Source organism: Pogoniulus pusillus, chromosome 9, assembly GCF_015220805.1.
Source record: "Pogoniulus pusillus isolate bPogPus1 chromosome 9, bPogPus1.pri, whole genome shotgun sequence".
NCBI lineage: Eukaryota > Metazoa > Chordata > Aves > Piciformes > Lybiidae > Pogoniulus > Pogoniulus pusillus.
In genome coordinates, this window is record NC_087272.1 from 16,952,050 (window position 1) to 16,977,274 (window position 25,225).

At 38.1% G+C, this 25,225-nt stretch overlaps 2 protein-coding genes across 2 annotated transcripts in view; one reads left to right on the forward strand and one right to left on the reverse strand.

The window, feature by feature from the left end:
• Nucleotides 1–1,578: 1,578 nt before the first annotated feature.
• Nucleotides 1,579–25,225, forward strand: part of TDO2 (tryptophan 2,3-dioxygenase) — a 41,958-nt gene continuing 18,311 nt past the window's right edge. Inside the window, exon 1 of the mRNA XM_064148703.1 lies at nt 1,579–1,994. The gene's annotated coding sequence lies outside the window, so the exon portion shown is untranslated. The remainder of the gene's footprint in view (nt 1,995–25,225) is intronic.
• ASIC5 (acid sensing ion channel subunit family member 5) lies at nt 8,791–23,600 on the reverse strand. Its single transcript, XM_064149383.1, has 10 exons — nt 23,561–23,600; nt 19,779–20,085; nt 17,733–17,964; nt 16,479–16,598; nt 15,405–15,554; nt 14,706–14,853; nt 13,118–13,174; nt 12,355–12,523; nt 9,709–9,800; nt 8,791–8,990 (listed from the first exon to the last, which is right to left on the reverse strand). Exons 1-10 carry the CDS (start codon nt 23,598–23,600, stop codon nt 8,791–8,793), a joined length of 1,515 nt encoding a protein of 504 aa, XP_064005453.1.

The window sequence follows — 25,225 nt, forward strand, 5'->3', positions numbered from 1 at the left end:
TAAAGGAGTATCTCCTCATGTTGAGGTGAGACCTCCTGTGTTCCAGGTTGTACCTGTTCTATGTCCTGTCACTGGGCACCAAAGAAAGAGGCTGGCACCTTCATTGTGACACTCACCCATCAGATATTTATAGACGTTGAGAAGATCTCTTCCCAGCCTTCTCAAGACTGAACAGCCCCAGGTCACTCAATCTTTGTTCGCAGGAGGGATATTTTACACCCACAATCATCCCATCTGTTGGACTCTGCCAAGCAGATCCCTGTCTCTTGAATTGGGGAACCCAAAACTGGACACAGTATTCCAGGTGTGCCTTCGCCAGCCCAGAGAAAAGGGAGAGAAGAACCTCCCTAGACCTGCTGGACACACTTAGTGCACCCCAGGATTTGCCCTCTTGTCCACAAGGGCACATTGCTGTCCCATGGATAGCTTGCTGTCTACTAGGACTCCAAGGTCTTTCTTCATGGAGCTGCTTTCCAGCAGGACTACCCCATGTCTGTGCTGGTGCCTGGTGTTTTTCCTTCCCAGTTCCCTCCCTTTACGAGAATCTCTTAGAAGAAAAGTGTCCTAGAAGCAACCATAACTTGTTACAAAGCAAATCTCTTTTTTTAAGGGCTAATTGTTTAATTCTGTAAGACTAACAGGCCAATGATATTATGCATCTTTCTAAAATAACTCTATTTCATGTTTCATGGATAGTTTCAAGAATTTCACTGTTCCCACTTGCACAGGCAGACAATTTTATTGTCCACATCAACCTGGAGACTTGTGGCAACTGAAACATTGATGCAAGACAATGTTATATTAGAGCACTGCTCTGATGCATTTATCTGGACTGTTAATAAAATCAGTCATGTGAAAGCTCATCAGCACGTCAAGAGTAGCTTCTGTTGTGCAGCACTCCATTCTCTGACAGGAATTTCCAGTTTCTAGTGATCAAAAGTATCACTGCCAAGTAGGGCAGTCCATTTTACACATCAGCTTCTGTGCCTTGTGTTCTTTTTGGCCACATTCCTGCGGTCAATATACAGAGAACTTCTGTTAACTTCTGTTAAGGCAAGTGTTACTGAAGGTGTCTCTGAACTGCAGACAGAATTGAAAATAATTGCAAAACAAAGGAGAAAATATTTCTAGACTGCTGCTCATTCCTGAACTGTGCCAAAACCCCCTGCTTCTCTTCTACCATCTTCAAACTACTGTGCAGTCTTTAATGTAGAGAAACCGGATGGATTGATAGTAAAGAATCTTTGCTTCTTTCCCTCGTCTGTTTTTGTCACAGTTCTTTTTTCCCTTCTATGCATCTCAGTAACAAAGATATGAACTCTGACTTCTTTCACCAAATCCTTTTACTTGCTCACTGTACTTGAAAACATCTGTAAGTCATTAGCATTACCAGCTGCAGTAGCTGGGTCAGGTTGGATTGCCTTCTGCTCCTTAACAACAAACACATGCTGGAAAACTCCCTGCCTGTGGAAAAACAAAAATCAGCTTTTATCTGGCTGATATGCAGGTGGGTGAATTCCATCGGTGCATGTCTCAATGCAAAAAAATTTAGTAGCAGTCAGGGAATGGGGATCTGAACAGGAAATTAGGTGATGAAAGGAACAGCTTTCACCCACCAACTTACAGTTCCATCAGAGAATGTCTTTAAGTACTTCTGTGACTTTTTCATTTATGCCTGTTTCCACAGGACAGTGTCAGGTGGAACAGATAATCAGGAGGATGCAGGACAGACTTGGTGCTTTCTGAGCATTAGACCTCATTTGGGCCTCTCTCATTGCCTGGGTTTTGCACAAGAAACACCATGTGGGGTGCCTCAGTCTTGCAGAACAAGTGCAGATGCAGGAGCAAGGGAGACTGGCACACAAGTTGCTGGAGGCTCAGGTCCTTACTGAGGACTTTCTTCCCATCAGTGCTCAAAGACTACAAAGCACTGTTGTTGCTTTTTCACTTCTAACAACAAGAAGAGGGACAGAAGTTGTTCACTAGCCAATTCTGTGAGTATGTCCAAAGGAATTACTGTTTTGTTTTATGAATCTGAGAGTTGCCTGGCATCTGTTGTCTGTTCTGCTGTCCTTCAGGCTCCTTAGGGCAAATACTCATGTCTTGATGTATGTGAATTATGTATTTATTTAAACTAATAAGTCCTGTATATGCCATAAATAATCTTTTGTTTGTAATACATATCCAAGTGCATGCAGTTAGAATATGCAGTATAAATCCATTTCTCTCATAGCTTTCTCAGCAGGGCAGCCATTCTGTCCTAATGGCTGATGGCTGAACAATCTCAAAAATTAGCCCTCAACCTCTTTCAGCTGATACTCAGGAGTTTTCAGTAACCTGGTGTTCATAAATCCAGACAGGGATGCTGAAAAAAAAAAAGAAAAAGGTCAAAGTGTAACCCTCCCAAATTTGGCTAGTTTTAACCACTATTGCAAAGGATTTTGTTCTCAGTGAAAAACATATTGCTAAGTGACTGTCATATGTTTTCATTATATAGAGTACCCTAGCACTGGTCTTGAAATAATATAAATGACTGATCAGTTTGTGGATGTGTCTGTATTCTTTCCTCTCTCTGGGGGAAAAATGTAAGAATTCTGCAGTTGAGTTCTGAAATATGTGGTTTTGCTTCAGACTGTGAGAATATGTTGAAAGCTCCCATAAGAGTTAATTAATGGAGCCTAATTATGTTGCTGAGTGCAAACCCTGTAGTAGATTCTGCATTTAGAAGGTGCAGTTCCTGTTTGGTTTTATGAAAGACATGAAAATTAGGAAAGAAAATTGATTTCTGTGGTTTTGTTTGGCATAAGAACCCTTCAAATCTTCTGCCCTTTGATTTTCTTCAATGATATGAACCAATGCCGCTCACTAGAATTGTGACAAGAAATAATAAGCTCTTCTGTTGGAAACCACCTCTTTTCTTTTCCCCAAAGAGATAATTTCTCCTGTTGGATATATCTTTGAGATTGAATACAGTTATTAATTTACTTAAAATATTCTTAATTTTTAGACACAATTTTCTGCCAAATGTTTCTTATCAGCTTATTGTACTGAAAGCTTCTCATGGGTTGTGCAGAAACTGGCAATGCTAACAAGTGAGAATTCAGTCATGTCTCAGCAGTAAAGAATGAATAGATTGTCTCCAAATTTAGATATAAACTTCATAATCCAATATTTTCTAGTGTACCCAGCTTATATGAGCAAATATTTTCTGGAGGAAACTTGGAGATGTCAAAACAGCTGAGTGATAGAGTCCTGAACTGTTCACCATGGTTCAAAATCATTGCTGCTCCTGCTTCTTTATCACCTAACAGTTGTGTAACTTTCCTTCCTTCCCAAGGGAAGTTTAGGGAGAGCCATGGCCATCGCTTATCGCAGTACTATTGCTGTTGTCTTCTCATTAGTTAGGCGATTTGCTGTATGTTAAGACATAATGGCTTATGTTAAGCTTTCTTTGTGAATAGTAGGAATGGAGCAACAGGTAATAGCCATCATCTTCCTAATCCACTTTCCTATTTGACTAGTGGCATCCCAAAACACTTCGGCACTTTGAATCGGGTGCATTAAATTAAGGGACCAGACAGGTGCCTTACAGTTTTCTGAGGGTGAAAGACCTTTGGAACATAGTTTGCATTTTGTGAAGTACTCCACGCAGCTTCGTCTGAGCTGGGATACTGGAAAGTAAAGAGCAGCTAGGAACTTACTCTTCAGAAAAAAATGAAGTCTCTAAAATATGGTGCTGTACTGCATGATGACTTTGTTTCAGGAGTTTTTTAGAGTTATATAGGTGTATTTGTATTAGCTTTCCCCTTTTTTCCTTCTCCCCCTCCCCACCACCTCCCACCTTTCTTTCCTACTTGTTGCTAGATTTTGTTTCAACAGTGAACAATTTCTTACAATTACTCTTAAAGCAGACATTGTGTGATGATTCTCCAGTTAAATAGTTGTTGTTTTTCTAATATCTGGTTCGTTTCACATGGGTCACTGTTTGCCACTTTTATTTGTACATTGCTCAGAGGTTTGAACTCCAACACCCAAATATTCTATTTATTCAGAGTGCAGGAGAAGATCAAGATGTGATGTAACGCTTTCAGACTAAAGCATGCACAATCTATGAGTGAACTGCAGGTTTACATGGGCATGTTGTTTGGCATTCTTAGGTTGTAAAATTTCCACTAGGCTCTGGATCAAGTCTGTAACAAATTAGTCATAGGCTCATAGAATGATTTGGGTTGGAAGGGAGGTTAAAGATCATCTAGTTCCAGTGCCCCTGCCATGGGCAGGGACTTCTTTCACTAGAGCAGATTACTCAAGTCTAATCCAACTTGGCCTTGAACACCTTCAGGGAAGGGGCATCCATGACCTCCATGGGCAACCTGTTCCAGTGTCTCACCATCCTTACTGTAATGAATTTCTTCCCTAACATCCGATCTTAATCTACCCTTCTTAAGCGTCAATGCATTCCCTCTCATCTTGTCACTTGTAAAAAGTCTCTTCCTGGTTTTCTTGCAGGCCCCTTTCAGGTACTAGAAGGCTGCTATAAGGTTTCCCTGGAACCTTTTTGTCTCCGAGCTGAACAGCCCCAACTCCTGTAGCCTGTGTGCATAGGAGAAGTGCTCCAAACCTCTGATCGTATTCATGAATGTCCTCTGGACCCACTCCAGCAAGTCCTAGTCCTACAGACAGTGGCTAGAAGATTCATTCAGGCTTACAAATGTAGCAGGTCAGGCAACCAACAGAGAAATGTTCCGGGGCGCCATGGTTAGTCCTGTTAGCCAGGAATCATACCAGGCCTTCTAAATATCTTTTCTTTGGCAGCTACTGCACGCAAAGACATGTGGTTAACCCAGGAAAAGAAATTGTATTAGGATTCTTAGGTCTAGTGATTGGGAGTATCAGTCACAGAAAATGCACAAAGAATTGAGTCATTGTGGAAGGCATCTGGGTTGAGCTGAACAACATCAGAAGCAAATGTTGGTGTTTAATGAACAGTTTTTGCATGTTCTATGGCACATTTGCAGCCTTAAGAAGCACACATTTTTCACAGCTTGTATGTGAAAGTCGTCTTCTGGTTGGTTCTATTTGTTATCTTCAGTTGATTCACAGTTTAAAATGAAGCCTTTAAGTATGCAATAGATACATTTGCAGTGGTCAAAAACATAATCGTCAGTTCTGCCTTGATTATCTATTTGCCAAGTCTTAAACAGGTAGCAGAAGATACAGGAATTTAATGCTATGCTTAGATTGAGACTCACAAGGGATATAACCTGTGGTAATCTAGATGTCCAGCACATTAAATCAAAACAGCTGTGCAGGTTGAGAGTGGCTTTGAAAGTGTCACAAATAATTATTACATGAACAACAAACCTTTTTTTATCAAGGATCCTGTAGTGTACTGAAAACATTGCTAAATTTTCTAAGCCTCAGGGTCATTTCTTTGAAAGCAAACCTCACAACTAGCAAGGGAAAACGAAATATGCACTTAACCAGGCTGCATGTTGCAAAATGACATTTTTCTAGTGGTAGATGTAGGTTAGTAATTCAGTCTGGAATAAAAACTGTATGTGTGAAATCTCTCATGTCTACAGTTTTGCAAAAGCACTTCTGATCCCAAAAGAACTTCCTTTTTCAGAAACCCCAACATCTTGAGTGTATTTTCCCTGAGCTAGGATATGGGTAGGGAACACCTGTTCAGACATTATTTCTGTGCATAGTGGGAAGGGCCATTTTTGAATTCTCTCTAAAGAAACCTCCTTTCTTATGGTGATTTGCTTCTAGCAAGGAGTCAGCAGGGGTGAGCTTCTAGCAGATAAAGGAGCTTAAAGTGCAAGAGGGTTAACAGGGCCAGGATAGTTATAAGCAACATCAACAAGATACGATGCTACCCCTGGATCTACATCAGTATCCCTTTCATAGCAGAGCTTGTCATTTATAACCCAGTCATGCTTCAGCATTTTGTAAGTAATTACTCCAATATGAGCTTGAAGCTATTTCCTGTATCCTGAGTTTAATAAGCGCATCAAGTGTGTTACAGCAAATAGATGTGCCAATGCTTATAGCGTAGTAACAGACATAAATCCTAAAGCACCGTGTACTTTGACAGGCAATATGAGTGAGCCATTATGATTTATCTCGGCTTGAGATTTTGTTAGAATTGGGTTTCCAAAATATGGAGCACCCCCAGAGCAGTGCTAAACTGGAAAGGAGATGCAAGAAATCAAGGGGATGTATCATACTGCCATGAGGTACTAGCTGGGTGAGAAATACTACTTTCCTCAAGTTTTGCCAGAAACAGATTCAAACACCGTGCAAGCACTTGTATCAGAGCTAGAGGGTAGATGCAGCTAAATACCTTCAAACTTGAGTGGTTGTATAGGAAAAGTCCTTTGTTTCTGTATAATTTTAGCCTGAGGATGAGGATTAAGACAATTCTTTTATCTTAACCAACACTTTCTTAAGAAACAGTAGATCAGTTGGCTCTATAAGCTTCTTAGGAGATACTTTGATCAACTGATTTTGATGCAAAAAGGGAGTGGCTGTATATTTTTGTTTGTTTACCTCAGAACCTCAATAATTGATCTAAATATCATGCAGCAAAGACACTGTCACTTAGTACAGGGTAAGTAACATCAGCTTTGCCGGCAGCTCTTGTGAAATATTAATCTTACCTCATAGATCATTAATCAAAGTGAAATAAACTGACATAAATTATACTGAGTAATTCCATAAAAGACGCTGACAAACGAATTCCACTCAAGTTCTTGCTTGTGAACAGAAGCCTAAGGTAAGTGAGGCATCTACTGGTGAGATCCTGCAATGAAATCTGTGTAAAAATCTGAATCAAATCCTCCTCCAGGTTTTTCTGTGGCTATTGTGTGCTCATTTTGCTTTGCCAAATGAATAAGTGTTTCTTCATCTCTTTGACCAAAACTGCAATTTCTCCTTCAATGAATTCTTTCCTTCTGGCTTTAGCTATGTCTGCCATGCACATTGCAATAGTAGACTTGTAAAATATCTTAGAAGAAGAAAGGAAACGAGCAAAAGAACTTGCCAAAAGATGAAATGCAGATGTTTAACAATGTCCAATCTTCCCCCAGTCCAATCTATCATGACAGATTTTCTTCTTAATAGATTATAAACCTGTCTTCTGTGTATCAGGAGCCACTTCAATGCTCTGATCTTCTGTCCAAGGGTGCAAAAAATGAATACAATACTTAACACAACTGTGCTCTTTGGACATAAAAGCCAGAGCAGACAAAGAGGTGATTATCCAGGCAACTCAGTTTCCTTCTTTCATTCATCAGAAAATGTTTCATGCTACAGCACAATATTCTCTACAGTGTTCTCTAAATATTTACCTCTGCAGAATGCATTTTTTTTAAGTCCCATTTATTTGTTGTGTAACACTACTTTGGATCAATTCGAGAGTGTCGCTTTCACGTCAACATGTTTCTATCTTCAAAATTCTGTGCTGCACCTCTTTACGTGCATCAGGCAACCATTTGAAAGGAGCCCCAAGGGAATTTTCCCAATAATTTCACTGATTTAATTGTTAGGATTAAGATTTTTAGAATCAAACCTTTAGCGTGGGGAAGGCTCACTCGTATCTGTGCTTGGAGTGTGGAGATGCATTTATGAAATTAAGAAGTACATGATTAAGCAGTCAAGTGAATGCTAAACTGGGCGAAGATCTGATCAAATTGTCAAAATACTGCTGCCCTTGTAGAAATGTCATCTTGACCTATCCAAGGAAGCCAAATGTTTTCTTAACTTTTAACATTTTGTTGCCTTAATAGGACAGTAGTGGTACATGAAAATACAAAAGCACCCTTAATTCTGCTCTGCTGCGCAGCACACTTGATATATTTAGATGTGCTGGCAAATCAGTTGTTTCATATAATCTCATCACAAGCCATTGCTTCAAAATCTCATCTAAGTCTGTTGCTTAACCTTGGACAGAGCATGTCTTCGTGCTTTCTTCAGAGCTTCTTCTGCCACATATATTAGATGAATCTGTAACCAAGCAGTGATTTCAGCTGTCCTTGACCGAAGTCAGCTAAGTAAGCAAAAGTAATTTTAGCCTTGCTAAACTGTCTTCCCTTTCTGAGAACTGACATCTTTTTTTTCCCTGACCCTTTATCATGTTCTGTGATTCATTTCACTTGAATTTTCAGCATAGCAGAAGTAATATCTGTTTTCTTCAGTTCTTACAGCAGCAATTTCCTTATATTTAGCCCTTTTTAGTAGAAGTAAACAAACAAAAAAAAAGTATTGTGGCTGATGAATGCAAGACATTTTGATCTCTGAAATAGGTGTGCTAGGTAACTATGTTTAGTCTTTCCTCTGCTTGCTTTTTGTACAGAAACCAGATAATACCTGGTGAGTACTTTAAAAAGCGTGTTTTCTTCTGACTCAGGAATTCTACAGCTACAATCTGTGTGAGGCTGAGAGAAATCTTTAGACAAATATTGCAGTATGTTTGCTCTGTTATCTCTATTCTTCTACTGCATTGGCAAGCACACACCTTGGACAGAGGGGTTAGGTAGAGCTTTTTGTATGGCTGTTGTCCCCAGTGTTGATGTGCTTGGTAATAGTGAGACTTTCCAAAAGTGAGACTTTCCAAAGTTCACTTTTAAAATTTATTTAGTACACCTACATAGTTCTAGGCAAGAAAAGAAGCTGAAAGAGTAAGGAGTGCTGGAGAGGGAGCAATGCAAAATACTACTGTCTCCTTTGTATCTTAGAAAGGAAGGAAAGCTGCAGTAACAATTGTTTTTGTGCTTCTACAAACCACTAGCACTCTTGTATTCCTCTCTTATTTTCCTTATATTTTGGCTGGTTCTGGGATGGATTGTTCCAGTGAGACATTTCAGGAGCTTTCAATAGGAGAAAGATGCACATCCAATAGAAGTTACTAAAAATATACTCGAGCAGTTCTATGATTGTAATCATACTGGCACCACAGAACAATCCAAGCTGTCCACCCACATCAGCTGTAATAGAAGGAAATAAACAGGTGTCATCCTTTGGTGTAGCCTGGTGAGGAAACAAAACTTTGCCAGATCCAAGCATTAAATAAACTCAATATACATAACCCATCACTTTCTGAAGACAGAACTAATATTTGTAAGAATGTTTATTGGAAAAGACTAATCTGTTTCTTAAAATTCTAAATAGAACTAGTACGACACAATACATCCTACAGTGGAACAGGTACTTTAAAGATTTTCTGCTTCTATGTCTTTAACTGTTCTCTTGCTTCTCCTCTCACAGTCTCCCTCTCCCCCAAAGTTCTGTCAACATCACCAGTCTTACAGTGTTGCATGTGATATAGCTGTAACCTAATGCCATATTTAATTATCAATCTCAGCTGCTGTCCATAGTGCAGGTTGTTTAATGCCATGACAGGAGACAGTATCAAAAATGACTGTGAGACAGATGCGATTTTTACTTCACAGTACACCTGAATGTGTTTCTGTGTGACCTGCCCTAGGTGATCCTGCTTTGGCAAAGGAGGTTGGACTCAGTGGTCTCTAGAGGTCCCTTCCCACCTCTAACATTCAATGATTCTATTGCTTTTTCTTTAGAAGCACACAGAGACAATGGCACAGGAGAGGAGAGAATTAAAAAACAGATTTGCTTGAGAGAATTATATTATTTTTACTTTTAGATTAATTATTAATCAGTAATAAGTATAAAACATTCACTTACCAAGCAACTCAGATAAAGTCAAGGCCTTCTGCTGCTGTGTTATTTTGTAGCTTAGATCATTGTATTTAATATCTATGTTCACAAGGTTCTGCCTAATGACAAACACATACAAGTATTACTTGAGACAATCAAAAGTCCATATCATTTTTACCAACACCAATCAGCATGAACTGAGTTCAGGGAGAGTGATCACATCTCTTAAACAACAATCAGATGAATGTTACCAAAACAAGCTAGATGACTGAAGGAAAAGAAATAGTGTCCTAATTAGAACAGTCATAACAGGTGCTTATCAGAGGAGTAGAAGTTCAGGCTGTGTTGAAGAAGTAACTCTAAATCTGTACTGTGAGGTAGACTTGTGCTTTTAAGTATTACAGAGATAAACTTAAGTGAAAGTGTCAAGCATCCTGGTCTATAGCAGATACAGTGCTTGGAAGTGTAGTCTACCACTCCTGATTACACGCAACTGTATATTTAACTGTGTTAAAAAACCCTTGTCCTGTCCTCAGATATTTAGTTCTACCCTCTGCTAATACTCTCACTTCCCTAATCATTCTTGCCTACTGCAAAAACAGAAGAGCAGGTAAATCTCATGTGGAACGATTCAGTGTGAGTAAAGAGCTCATCTTTATGCTGTCATATGTACAGAAAGATTGTGCCTAACTCCAAAATAGATTATAAACATACCGGCTGTGGAATAAAGCAGACATAAGAACTAACTGCACACATAATATTGTGACCTCTAAGAATAAAAGTAGTGATTGTTTTATGAAAAATATTAATGACAATACAGTATCCACTATACAAAATAATCCCTTCTGTCTCTGCAGGTGATAATTCTAAAATTCAGGTGGCACTTACTAATGGAAGCTATGAGAAGATTTTTTTACTAAGACTTCCTACCATTGTCATGGAGTTGCTAGCAGAACTATCTAACTTCTCTTGCATCTTCAGAAATCAATGCTTCTCTGTTTTGTAGGTCAGAGTGCTACTTGATAATACATGAACAGGATTCCTCTTGGTTAAGGCTTGGTAACATGGGAATGTTTAGTATTTTCACTTGCTTAATTGAATAATTGCTTGTTTGCCCATGATGTTTACAGATAGTAAAATAATCAACAAAGATAAAACATCCTCAAAGGATTAATAGCTCTCACATAGAGCAACAGGTTTAATTTTCATAATATTGAAGGGAGACAGATTTTTTTTTTAATAGGGCCTATAGCAATAGGTCAAAGAGTAATGGTTTTAAACTAAAAGAGAGTAGGTTCAGACTAGATGCAAGAAAGATTTTTTTTTTTTTTTCTGGGATGGTAGTGAACCACTGAAACAGATTGTCCAGAGAGGTAGTAGATCTCTAGAAACATTCAGCATCAGGCTGGATGGGGTTTTGGGCAACCTAGTCTAGTTGAGAATGCCTCTGATCATGGTAGGGGCAGGTGGACTGGATGATCTTCAAAGGTGTCCTCTCAACCCAAACTAGTCTATGATTCATGTAGTTCCTGTTGACATACGAACATATGGAAGCATTTGCAGGTTAATGCCTTGAAAAGTGAGAAAACTGAAGTAACTGAAACGGTGAAACACTTGTTGATACTTCATTAGCCAAATTTTCTACAGTTCTTTATAAATGTTTGGGTTTCTTTAATTATGGATACTATGAGTTCATATAGAACTTAATTCTTGTTTGTACTGCCAATATCTATGTCTTTGACAATTAGAGTGTATCTTTCTCAGTCTGTGTTTGGATATATAGTGCTTGTTCTTGGTTCTATGATTCTAAGACAGTCATATTAAACTGCAACCATATATGATATCTCTTCCATAAATGTAAAAGTATGCAGATTATGTCATCATGGTGCTACTACTGAGAGACACAGCTCTGTGCATAAGTAATAACACCATTCCATGGACAGAGTATAGTCAATACTTTTGAGACACATTTTCACACCAGAAGGTCTCTTCTTTTGGGTATAAAGCACCTTGCATTTGCATTTTCAGTCAGATAGGTAGAACCATGCTAATTCACTCCTCTTCTACCTCAAAGTTAACATTGTGCCAAATATATTACGAATAACTTGTATAATATAAATGGTATTACTGAATTCCACTAAAAGTAGAAAAGACTTTATTGCTATGACATTATTACTATGGTAAAACCTAGCTCTTTGGTGCTCATGAAGCTTCCTTTGGTAATGAGTAGAGAGAAAGGAGAACAACTTTATATAGCACCTAGGTAGTTTGTTCATTGATTTCAATTATGAAAAGGTGAAGATTTAACTTCTCCATTGGATGGATTGTGGATAGCTTTGATAACTCTGCCCTTTCTTTATTCTTAATTGTGACAGTGGTCAACCAGCTTTGTTCTAAGACATTAATGACATGCAAAGTGATCAAGAACATTACTTTTTAATGGCAGTATCTATTTTATGTTGTCCATAAGTTGTAGATGTGTCTGCTTTATGTTTATGAACACATCTAAGTCCTAACCAATTTTGTCTAAGAGGCTGTTTTATCTCTCAGACATTGTTAATGCCACACCTAAGAGTATATTTTTAAAAGGTTGTATTCACATCGTGTCATCTGTTAGCACACTTAAAAGTAATTGAGAATTTCTTTATTAGATAAGGTGTTAAATAATATTACCTGATATATTCTGGGCTTTTCTTCAGTCTCGTAGAAAAGTATTTCATGCCTTTTTCTCCTCCCAAACTTGAGTAGGTCACAGTGGTAGGATAATCTGTTTCTTCACATGGGGTGGGGCAAGTGGAATTGTGGGTTCCTACTGTACATAATCCTTTTACCTCTATATCGTCTGAAATTTCAAGAGAATAATAATTCTAAAAACCTACAGAGTTTAAAATGTTTATTTTGAACTTATGAAATTACTTTTAATTGACTTTGATAAATATGTAGGGTAATTATCTTGAGATAAGTGGATACTTACCAGGCCTGAAGGGACAAATAAGTACTTGTAACTGGCATTAGGGTAACTGATGCGCAGTAATCGGGTGAGATTTTTCTGGTCACTTTTTTCCAAAGAAATTCCACACCTGTAAGTCTTTCTGCCTTTGTTTTAAGGATCTTAAAGGTACTTGATTCCTCTGCTATAGGCAGAGGCATGTTCTACTAGACTAGGTTGCTCAAAGCCTCATCCAACTTGTCTTTGAGCACTTCCAGGGTTGGAGCCTTCACAACTTCTCTGGACAACCTGTTCCAGTGCCTCACCACCCTTGTGATGAAAATCTTTCTAATGTCTGATCTAAATCCACCTTCCAGTTTGAAGCCATTACCCCTCATTCTGTGAACTCTATCTCACTGCTGCATTTGGTGTTTTGTTTTAGTTGATCAATATTGCCTACTTTTTTGGAATTGGCTTAGAAAATGCAAATATGAACTTATTACTTACAGAATGCTGGATAAACACAATTGTAAAACTTGAGTAAATCACACTCTGTTCCATTTCCTTAAAAATGAAAAAAAAAAAACCAACCCAAATGTTAGGATCTTCAGTTAACAATCTGAGCCTTAGCATCAAAGCCTGCTCATCACTTCACATTTATCATTATACAACTGAAAAGTCTATTCAGCTGGGCATGGTGCAGTTATCAACACCAAAGGGAGTACATAGGAAAAGGAGATAATAGACAGAGCCAGGACACTTGCAACAGGGTACAGGCAAACACCTTTACTGTATGCCAGCTAGAACTGCCTTTCAGCTTGTAGCTCACTCTTTGGTTTAGCTTGCTAAAGCCAGGAATTCCTGTTTTTCCTAGTGGAGATGAAAATGCAGAGTAGGGTATATGGGATGTGATGGGATTAATATAATGACCATATTTCATCAAAAATTTGAAGTCCTTCAAAGAGTTGTTTGGAGACCCAAGGAATAAAATAACACCCTGAGCTAAGAACACAGTTTTCAGATGATCTCAGTTTCACCCCATTTTTTACCCTTGCATGAAAATACTGCTTATGAGTTTAACACACAGGAGGCGTTGCTCTCCTTTACCTGTCAATGTATAAAACTCTCACCCTGGAGGGAGACCTAGAATTAATTTATTTTTTCAAACTCCTTTCCATGAGAGTTTCCAGGAGACTGCCAGCCTCTTTTCCAAGAGATTATCAGCCTGACTAGAAATTAATCATTAATGGGTCTTCTCAAGTGAAAACATTGTACCTCTCTTGGGGTTATTTAAAAATACATTGAGTCAGAAAGTGCAGGTATGACTGCTTTTCTTGCTCCCTAATCACGAAAAAGAGCTGTGAGAGCAGTGATGTGGGTTCCAGCTCTTGCTTCAGAAAGAGATACAACAATGTTCTCAATATATGTAATGCTGAAAAGATGGGAGGGAGGAGATGGATCAGGGCTCAGTGTTACTGCTTTACATTTCTAGAGTAAAATGCCTGGTTTCCTGAGGGGACATAGGTGAGCACTTTGATCTTTGGGCTGATGTCAGCCTTTTGTCTTTTACACAGCCCATTTCTGGTGTACTTTGCATTTTGGCTCAATTAGATGGCTCCATGCAGCCTTTTGGGTTTCACGTAGCCCTCTTCCAGCACCAGACTCTTTCCATAGTTCATGTGGAAGATTTTGGTTTCTGTCTTCCAGCAATCAGTACTTCTGGCTCTTCTAAGCAACTGCAAAGTAGGTTGTTTGCAGTAGGGACTTGGTGTCAGCTCCATAGGAATACAAATTGAAAACTAGGGACTTGTCTCATACCCCTGAGGCATAATCTGTTCTTTCAAGTCTTCTGGTCTTTTCCTAAGAATAGCTAGTGACCCAGATGCTAGGTCTAGAGCCAAGCAAATAACTGAATTGAAATTAATTAAAACAAACAAAACTAACAACAAAAAAAGCAACAACACCAAAAAAGCCAAACAAACAGATTTATATAATTTTAATCAATCCTAGCTGTAGATATCAATCTGCTTTGCTGTTAAGTAACAAGTACACCTAACAAAGTGACCAATGCATGGTATGATATTCTGAGAAGTACCTGGAAGAATGAATGGCAAACAACCACACCACTCCTGTATGTACCGGGCTTTGCATTCCTGCAAGCATCCATTAGTGCTATAAGTCTTGTGATACTGAAGCTTTATATCAGGCTTGCACTCTCCCCATGGATATTCCTGGATAATTGACTGTAAGATAAAGATAACAGAATATATATATATATATATATATATATTTGTCTCTGTTTTGAGTTTATATATTATTTTCTCCCATTTTAAAAAGCCTGTTGAAAACACAAGTAATAACATTGTGATTTAATCAGAGACAATTACAGTTTGTGGTTTGGGGATTTTATAGCAAAAGCAGGACCTGATCAGATAGTCTAGCACAGAAGGGTAGTCCACTACACTTGAATTCCACTAGGAATCTGAGACAGCCTTTGCAGTAATGGAATAGGTTGATGGGGAAATGCTGCAGTGTCCTTATATCATCATATGTCAGCAAGACTGTGAGCTATTAAGAAAGAAAGGCTGACTTTAATAGCTACAGATTATAAACACCAGTGACATCTTCCCCTTGAGCAGCAACGGTTTTGTGTCTGAAAGAAATGTTATTTTTAGGAGTCACCTTGGCATGATAAATATTTTACCTTCCAAAATGTCTAATTCATTGTCACGCTTCAGAAGAGAAGTATAGGCAGTAAAGACCAATTTTTCCACTTGATGGACAGAGTCCTTACCTTCAGCTGGCGGATTGCAACCTGCGCGTGCATGCCGACCGGCGCTAATAAACCTAAACCATCAAAGCGTGGAAGCTCTTCGGGGGAATGGATAACAAAAGTTATACCAGCATCAGTGTAACCAAGGGCAGGTTCATCAGTGAATTCTTCCTGATACAAAAACAAACAGTTTTGGCTGTGGCTACCATCTGAAGCTTAAGCTATATTTAACATGGCGCTATGCACTTTTATTTGGTCTTTTGTCTCTAGTCACGCTTTTGGCAGTTTACAGAAAAGTATAGAAGAAAACTGACATGAATTTTCTGTGTGGGTTACCACGGTGGGGTTCCTTGCAGTTGCTAGAAACTGTCAGGATTTTGATTCCTTCTGTCATCTCCAAATTTCAAAAGCATAGGTAAACATAGATGGTAGAGATGAACATTTAGTCATAACCTGGATATTTGTTCCTTTTATTTGCAACTACCCCTTATTTCTCTCATTTTCATTATTCTTTCCAGGACACGTGTCTCTCATAATTCTATCAGAATAGAAATGAATGCTCAAGTCATTTGTCACTCTAGATTTTGTTTTCTTCTCCAACTTTACAAGGGGATATTCCCTGAATTTTCAGTGTTTTGTTGGTCAAAGACAATTCTAATTACCTCAGAGACTACTTACAGTGTGAAGACCAGATCTTAGCTCTCTTTGAAGACTTAACAGCTGCTGATGCTGTCACTGAAGTTCAGCACTAGTTAGAAATTGAGGCCCTGGACCTTTTATTAAAATGAAATAATACTCTCCTGAAGTGCTTGTGTACAAGTAAATTATAGTTCTGATGATGTTTCAAGTCGAAGTGAACTCTGTGTATGTGTGTATATATATACACGCATATACCATTTAGGTGGGGATAGTCAATCATAATTTTGGCTTTTAAAATCTTCATTAGATCTTTCTTTAAAATACCCTCTCAATCAGAACTAGTCTTGATCAAGAACTGTGTATAAAACTAAACAAACAAACAAAAAAGAAACCCAAACCAGCTCTACTCATCTGTAAGTTATAATGTGTTGTTTATAATCATTAGGATAGCTTTACCTGTTGGACATCAAAAAGCAAATGTAAGCCTCTTCCAGACAAACTGACTTTTCTTGCTGGAAGATCATTGTGATTAAAAGTAAAGCAGTTTCCATATTCAGTGAAGACATGTTCAAAATCCTTCAGAAAAAAAGAGGGAAGAGAAAAATGAAAGATTTCCTGAACTTTCCTTAGTGAATTGCAATATATAGATGGACTGCTGGGGTTGTGGCTTTGTTGCTTGTTTGTTTTTCTTTTCCCCAAAGGCGGTGCTAAATATTGCAGTCAAAACAGTGGTAATTGATGGAACTGTTCAAAAGCATTTGCATCCTTTTCTATAGCAAACAAAGTTTAAAGGAGGAGTTTCACATTGTTTATTGATACCTATGAGCTGGTTAGAATCATTTAATGAGCCCCTGTTTTTTTTCTATACCTGCTAGATGATATAGAAACTATTTATTCAAAACCAGCTTGTTTAATTTTTCTGGTAGATGTTTAGTGCAGGCTGTTTCAATATTTAATGCTGTGTTATGTATGAAAGTACAACACCAGCATTTTTTTTTCCAAAACCACTTTATCAGTTAATCTGACTGCATCTCACTGAGTTTTCATTATTAGCACTAGTATCTTTCAGTTAAAGAACTCTCCAATGTCTAATTTTAATGGTTACAGCCTATCTAGAGATCAGATTGATCTGAAAAAAAAATCAGACTTGAATTTCCATTCACATTTTCTATCTATTCTGGTAATAGATATATGGAAGAATCAACATAAAAATGAGGCAATCACATTCTTTGGCCATTGCCCAAAATTCCCAAAGATGGGCTGTATTCACCTCAATTCTTAACATTCTTGTGGACTCTGCATATAGTTACCATGGCTGTTGATGTTCTTGACCTGAAGAACAAAACTACACAATCATATAACACAAACAACTCTGTTCTAACTGACCTCTGTTCTAGGCCATTTATGGAAAAGGTTGTTAGATATAGCCTGGAGGTATGAGAGCTTTCAAAAGCTGCTATCTGTGCAGAAGTGGCACTAGGAAGAAAACAGTTTAGACTGAGATCCCATTTTACAGCTCAGGGAGTCCAGCAGGCGGTCTCTGCAGTTAGCGGGAGAATTGGGGTCCTCGGAACAATTTAGAGCAAGACATTTTTTGACATTGGCTGACAGTAAAGAGAAAATGGGGAGCAGCTGGCAAAGCTAGATGTCTCAAGTTGAGTGGCAAGAATACAGCCTCCTTTACTGTTTTAATAAAATAAAGATACTTACCTGTGGATAACATGGCTTTCCAAAAAAATCACATTCTAGCAATGTGCTGCTGTTCAGATAAAACCCATTTTTCCTTGTAAACTCTTTGATGTTGAAGTTCTGGTTCCCGAGAAGGAAATCATTCAGTTCTTGAGAAAATTTATTTTCCATAGCAAAATTTTTGAGCACTCCAGACACAATAGTCCAAATTAGAAAAATTATTTTGAGGTTGCTTACTGCATGAGTTTGAAACCTGTTGGTGTGAAGAAGAAAGAATTGTCTAGAGTTCTGCAGAGTTATAGCACTCTAAGTGATTCTTGCCCACTATGCTGTACTTTGATCTCTACAACAGGAATGAACAACATGGTCTCCATTTCTAGGAAGGTATTTTCCACATCTGAAAACAGAAAATGGACACCTTCCTGTGGCTGTTCTGGGCACAACATTTCTGCTTATTTAAAAAAAAAAAAAAAAAAAAAAACAAACAAACAAAAAACAAAAAACAAAAGAGCAAGTAGATTAGCCACCTACATAAGTCAACAACTACATTTGGAGAACTAATGACAAGCCGAAAGATTGCATTTATGTGTGGAAAAGTATCTAGGAGGAGCTGTTCTTTTCAGAAGAGTTGTCTTCTAGCTTTATAAAACATTGATTTCTAAGTGCATTTGCAGTAATCTCCTGCACCTGCTTTTCTAAGGCACAGCACTCCAGTGTGTACAGTGTACCTGCCTATGTTTTCTGTGGCTAGCGACAGGATGCTGTCCCTCTCCTACAATTCAGTTGAAAGACCTCAGCAATAGGAGGCATTGGAGATGATTTCCTGATGTGAAGCTCTGAAGTCCCTTATTGATATAAGGGTTTACAGAAGAGTTAAAAGTATGAAAAGAGAACAGACATAAATGAGGTTACAACACCATGTTCTTTAGAACTGTGATTTTGTGTAATCCTAATTTAAAAAATAGAAATGTATTTTTTGTGATGGATTTTAAAGCTTAGCTTAAGGACTGTTGGTAGGAGCAATTATTCACAACTTGGTTTGAGTTAAAACATTAAGGTAGATCTGTGCCTCTTCATCTTGCCAACAAATGAAAATGGCTGCTAAAAACAGGAGGGAAGGACAAGCACAGCATGCACAGCAGATGGATGTGGCAGCATACTGTTGCTTAGGCACACATCTGTCATGCTCAGTAGCTGACTATTTACTTGCAATGTGCTGTTACTATAGTTACAAGAAAAGATGCATTTTTATAATAGGCAGCCCACTTTAAGAAGGATTTCTCTCCGCAGTATGTATTGTGCAGTGTAAACCAGGATGGCTTTATGCAGGACAATGAAAAGGAGACGTAGAGAGGCAGAGCAGCTCTAAGTATTTGAGACTTGGCCTTCTAGCTGATTCTGCCAGCAAAAGGTAAAAAGATAAGAAGCCACATGGGTAAACTTTTTGTATTTCCCAAACTGTTCCTAAATTACATATGTGCTCTAAAATTCAAGCTGTAGATTCATTACATTATTTTCAAAGTGGTTGCTCCTGAATCCTGGCAATTATCTTTATCTTCAAATGTAGAAATCTGTAGCTTAGATACATGACTTCCAAACAAACCAAATGCTTCCCTCCTGAAAATCTCACTGACATCAGCTGGAACCATAAAGGCTGAGCTCCTCAGAAAAAATCATCTATGTTGACCATGAATTCTATGCTTGTATGAGGTTTCTATTTTAGTTTTTTTATTGGCAAATCTTTATTTTTACCTTGTGACTAATTATTGTCCCTTAGCTACATTGTAGAAGCACCACTCACACATAGAATAACCACACTGGTATCTTTTCTACTTCAAGTTATGTTCTGAAACTTAAAAATATGTAGTTCATCAGAAAGACAGAAGGGTAAAAAACCCTTCCTTTATTCTCCTCTTATTAAATCTCATGTGGCGCTGTGGAAGATGCGTCCCTCAGGGCCACATTTACCCTGTCTTAGGTGTTTTATTCAAGCAAAATGTGGATCCTGACTGCTTTCAGATAAAGAGGTGCTGCCTCTCAAGAGCAAACAACAAACAACACTTTTACCTGTTCAAGGTGCAAAAAGTCACAGCAGGGAATTTGGCGTTTTCCACGTACTGCACTACCACTGCAGTTGTGGTTGGCCAGGTGAAGTAGTAGGTGAAGCGACTGCAGATTTGCCAAATAACAGTAGCAAGGCAGCCCACCACCACCACCAGCCACAGCAGTCTGCGAGCCTTGCTCTGCGTTTGAACAATGTTACGCACTCCATGAAAGGAAGTAGTTGATGCAAACTCCTGGTGGTAGATCCTTCTGCCTTCCAAATGTGGCACCAGCTTCTTTATTAAGGATGAGCGTATCTTCTCCAGTAGTCCTTAATAGGGAACAAAATGAAGCCACATTTTTCCAAATTAGCATCTAAAGGGCAATTAAGAAAGGAAACAACATTATTTTGATTCTGGAAAGCAGTTTTGAAACTTCTCTTTAATGTTAAGATCTGGTTTTAAGCAGTGAACGTGCTTCTGAGGATGGAAGAATTGTGTGCTAATAGGAGCTCTGTGCTGCCTGACAACAGACTGTATCTTGCAGCATTTTAAGCGTGTGAATTTGTAAGCACATTAATATCAAAAGTATTTCAAATCCTGGGAAAAGATTGTATTTTGAAATATCTCAGTGAATCCCAATCCACAGATTGCTGCAGACCTACTGTAGAAAGCTAAACATCTGATTTTACAGCAACACCTCTTTACGGGTCTAGTGTCTAGTCCTTCATTCTTGCTGTGAGAAAAAAAAGGAATTATAGAAAATAATATAAAAGAGAATTTCACTGTTTTGCTATTAAAGAATTCTGGATAAAGCTTGGAAGATTACAGGTTCTAAAGGAAATCTGCTCTCTATTTTTTTTTCAATGTTTCTACTTATTTGATTCAGCAACTTTGAAACAGGAGTGATTTGGGGTTTGTTTCCATTTACCCCTTTCTACTAAGTGATGTTAAGAAACCCAAAGCAAACCATTTTAAAATCTAAAGGTAGGAGCTTTAACAGTAATGAACATAATCAATACCTGTAAATGGAGTAATTTTCTTGTGCTTGTTGCTGAATGATCTTTTGAGCATGAATTTGAAAAGAATGTTCTCTCCAAAACACTCAAATGAGGGAAAACTTAGTGAGAGTTTTCCTGTACCTAGTCATAATTGAGTCAGTCTCTTTCCAACGTGCTTCATTTGCAGATTGTTATCTGCCACTTTATTCTGTCACTAACAAAGTCCATAAGAACAGTAAATCAAAGGAAGTTTGAGAGATGACAGTAATTAGGATCTGAAAATAGGTTATTTAGACCATTGTTTAACCACACCTAATTCCATGCATTAACCAATAAATGGATTCAATAGTGTGGCATGTGTGGCAGGAAGAGAATATACCCTTTTATAAGACTGATTTACTTGAGGCTATTATAGTTTGGCAAATGAACAAAGGGGATTTAAGACTCATCTGGCAATGCTGTCATGATTACATGAGCACTTTAGGATGTTGCTTTTGGTCTCTGTGCAGTCTCCAAGTGGATTTCAAATGTTTCTGAAGGTTAAGAATTCTCTTTCTGTTATTTAAAAATCTACATCGGAACATTGATTAATACTGGTTAAATTTATTGTGAATGCTTTTTATAATCACACCATTTTCTGATGGGAAGTTATTAAAAAGTTTCTTTTCTAGCTCTAGGGACTTCTGGATCCCATTGAAAAACTGTTCAGCCATGTGTGCTTTCACACATCACACTGATGTGGAATGGACTTCTGGTTTTGCTGTAGTCTTCTCTCTCATTCGTATCTGTGCAGTAGGAAAGCATTTTTCATGTTGCCCAAATAACAGCAAAGTATGTTCCTGGCACATGTCTGCATCTACTGTTCATAGACTCCAACAAGATACCACAAGCAGCTCAGACCTTTTTCTCCAGAAAAAGTGCTGTGTCTTTATTACTCCTATACACACAGTGTTAGGTAGGGGAATGATAGCATATCCCTACATAAGAAAATCATTGCCATCAAAACCCATCAGTTAGCTTAATCAGCAGAAGTGTAACTTAGATCTATGCAAATATGTGACTAAACAGTGTTCCAGCTCTTGTGCATAGCTACTACAATAAGCATGCATGATCTGTTATCTGATTGCAAAAGCTTTGCTGTTAATGAATGAGATTTTAGAATACTGTACTGCTGCTTTCATTGCTATCTTTCACCAGAGGAATTAGCACTACTAGCTGCTTGTCTTTAAGAGTTCTTACTCTGCTTTCAGATTTCCCTGGAAAAAATGATCTGTAAAAAATCAACCAACAAAAATAGTAAAAATTCTCATGTGGTGAATTGGAAAATAGGATGAAATATCTAAGTTAGGGTCAGATGATTCATCTGGGATTTGGTCTGCCTGTGAGGAAGAGGGACATTCCAGTGATAAGTAATTATCAATAAAATGGTTATTCCTGCTCTCAGTTAAAGAATAGTAAAATCATAAATCATAATAATGAGTGGGTCTGAGATTATAAATAATTTACACATTATCCTACTCTGTGCAAAAGTTAGGCGATGTGTATCTCGACTAAGGTTGTGTAACTGACACAACTGAACTGGCTGTGAGTTACGAGTATTCAAGTTGCTGCTACACTACAAGCGTAGTCTTGCAAGAGCTTAAACATACTAGACCTTAACATGCATTAAGCAATAAGGTCTTGAGAGCATGCTACATTCTTTTTGCAGCCATGAAATGTGTATGCAATGTATATAATACAACAAAACAATATTTTTATCAAAATAAAACCAATATTTATACACAATCCAAAATTTAAAAGGCAAGGAATTAACTAAATGAGAGGAAATCAGCTTCAGAAGCAAACCATATGTCTGGAGCCAAATATAGAACATGCTTGGGAAGGTATCTCATACATTCAGTATGGGCTGCAGATGCTTTGTCTCACTCAGAAAACACTGATTACTGGACAAGCCCTGAGAACCATCATGGTTAGTCAGCTAAACCTGATCCTTCAGTCAGTGTTGTCAAAGTAATGACTTCCCTGTATGTATGCATGAGAATACCTGGCTAGGGATGTACTACTATGAGCTTGTTTTAAAACCTCAGAAATGTGCATTATCTTTAATGTTAATATTGTAAATTGAATGTTATGATATTTTAAACTTCAGTTAACAAGTAAGTGATCACCATCTGTAACTACTTGTATAGGGTACTGATAGATAGTAGTAATAGGCTCTTTGATCTAGGGGGGAAAGTGATGTAACAGGACCCAGTGGGAAGAACTGGAAGCCCTTGCACAGCAGAAGTAAGGGACAACATTTTTATTTTTTCATTCCTACTGTTCAATTGCAATTGGATTTTCATTAATGAGCACATTGGAAAATAATTGTTTTTTAAAAGAGAGCTCATCTTCAGTCAGAACTCTTGCCTGGTAGGAGTTATTCCAGGAAGGTTGTATGTGACTTCCATGCAAGAGTTAGTCTGGGTAGATTTGTGACTTCCTTTTTGCCTTAATCTAAAAATCACTAAAGTATGGTGTCATTCAGAGAAGTAATTGCCTAGTCAAAACTGTGTTAGCCTTATTCTAAGGCATACAGGATCAATAGCTAGAGAGTTTTTCCTTACTTCCTAAGTAAATACATGATTTTTTTCTTTTTTAATAAGATTTTATCATCTCTCTCTTCTTTTTATCTTGAAAATACTACCAGTGATTTTGGACAAGGTTACCAGAGAAAGGAGATAGATTTTTCTCATTTTGATTGAAAAAGACCACCAAAATGTATCAGAAGCCTCGATAAAGCACTCTCATATGTCTAGTCACATACCTTTGGAATCTGATTGAATGAATGTCCCAAGCTGGTCCATGAAGCTGTGCTTATTTCAGTAAGGAAGGAGTGGATAGTGAGCTGCCTTGCTCTGATCATTGCTAGGTAATGGCTTTTATAGAAAACTAAGCGGGAGGCGATAGTCGATGGCACGTGACACTGGGCAATTTACCTGCCAAGGTTGCTGTGTTTTGCCTGTATGCAACACAATCTGCAATGTAAAAGATATCATTTTAATGGCAGGTTCAGATGTACATATTTATATACACTTCAAGCAAATATTAGACTAATAATAGCCCATGTGCAGGCCTGTCTTGTGTGTTGCATCACCTTGCAAATTTCATTCTTTTTTTTTTAATCCTTTTATTCTAGAAAGACAAATTATCCTCACTAAAATACTGTGCTATTCAGAATGGAATAGATTCTCTTTAAGTGGATAAGGACCCCTTTCTACTCTGGATAGCAGTAAATACCTGCCACTAAGTTGCCACCAGCGACAAGTTGCTGTCCATCAACAGTTTGAGTAATTGCCTTTATAGCCAGTTCCAGATTTCATTTTCTTGCGGCCTTTAGCAGAAATGAGCTCTTATTCTTGAGAGCTAACCACATGGGTCTGGATGAAAACTCACGCAGTCAGTTTTTCCCTTAACTTCTTACAAAAAGGAGAGAGACTGCTTTTCTGTTAGATGTGTGGTATGATCTTGTTGGAAATTACTTTCAAGGAAGAAGCAAGCCTCTAATAAAAGGCAATATTAAATATCAGAAATTTCGGACCTGGGATGTACTTGGTTAATGCTTTAGGAAATAAAGAACTGCTTTCCCAGTCCCTTTCTGATCCACAGGAGGTGGAAATTGCTGCTGCTGCTTCTGCTTCTTTCATTCATTCTTTTAGTATTGGTGTAGTGTTCTCAGTGATCAGTGCTTGTGGTGTTCTTGGGTTATCAGGAGTATTAGCTTGGCCCCCTCAGTGCTTTCTTGTCTACTTGTTTGCTAACTGATTTTTAAGCCGTGTTGTTCAAGCTGTGAGCTGCAAGACAAAATGCTGAGCTTTAGTGTCATTCCTGTACCACAAACAGAAAATTTCTGTACTTGGATTCTTGAAAATCCCAACTCCGTTTGTCACTGTTGCCTCACCAAGGAAGCTCTCTGCTGGGGCAAGTTTTGCACTGCATTTGTGTTCACTCAAGCAATGAAGTGCTTAACAGTAAACTTTTCTGATGCCTGCATGTGACATAACCACACCTAGTGTGCTGCTGAAGAGTTATTTACAGATCTTTTGAGTCTATTAATGCAAATGGCTCTACTTCACAGAACTCAGACAATGCCTCCTGCTTGAGTTCTTCAGGTAAATTACACACAGCAAACATGATTCATCTTAATGTTTTCTTTGAAAACACAGTTCATGAGCTGATGTCTTACAAAGAGTCTCTGTGCTTGTGCAGTGCTTCAGGTGAACACGGCTTATGCTCTTTGGTTGTGTTTTACAGAAGAAATTAAACCATTTTCTTTGTAGTTGTTTTATATTAATTCTTGAACAAACACTAGGGGGCGAAGGCCAACCGCCTTGTATTTGTTCCTCTTCCCAAATGGCTTGCACAAACAGCTTTCAGATTGCTCTGTCCACTCACTCCTTGCCGCCTGTAGCTGGTTATCTAAAGAACACAT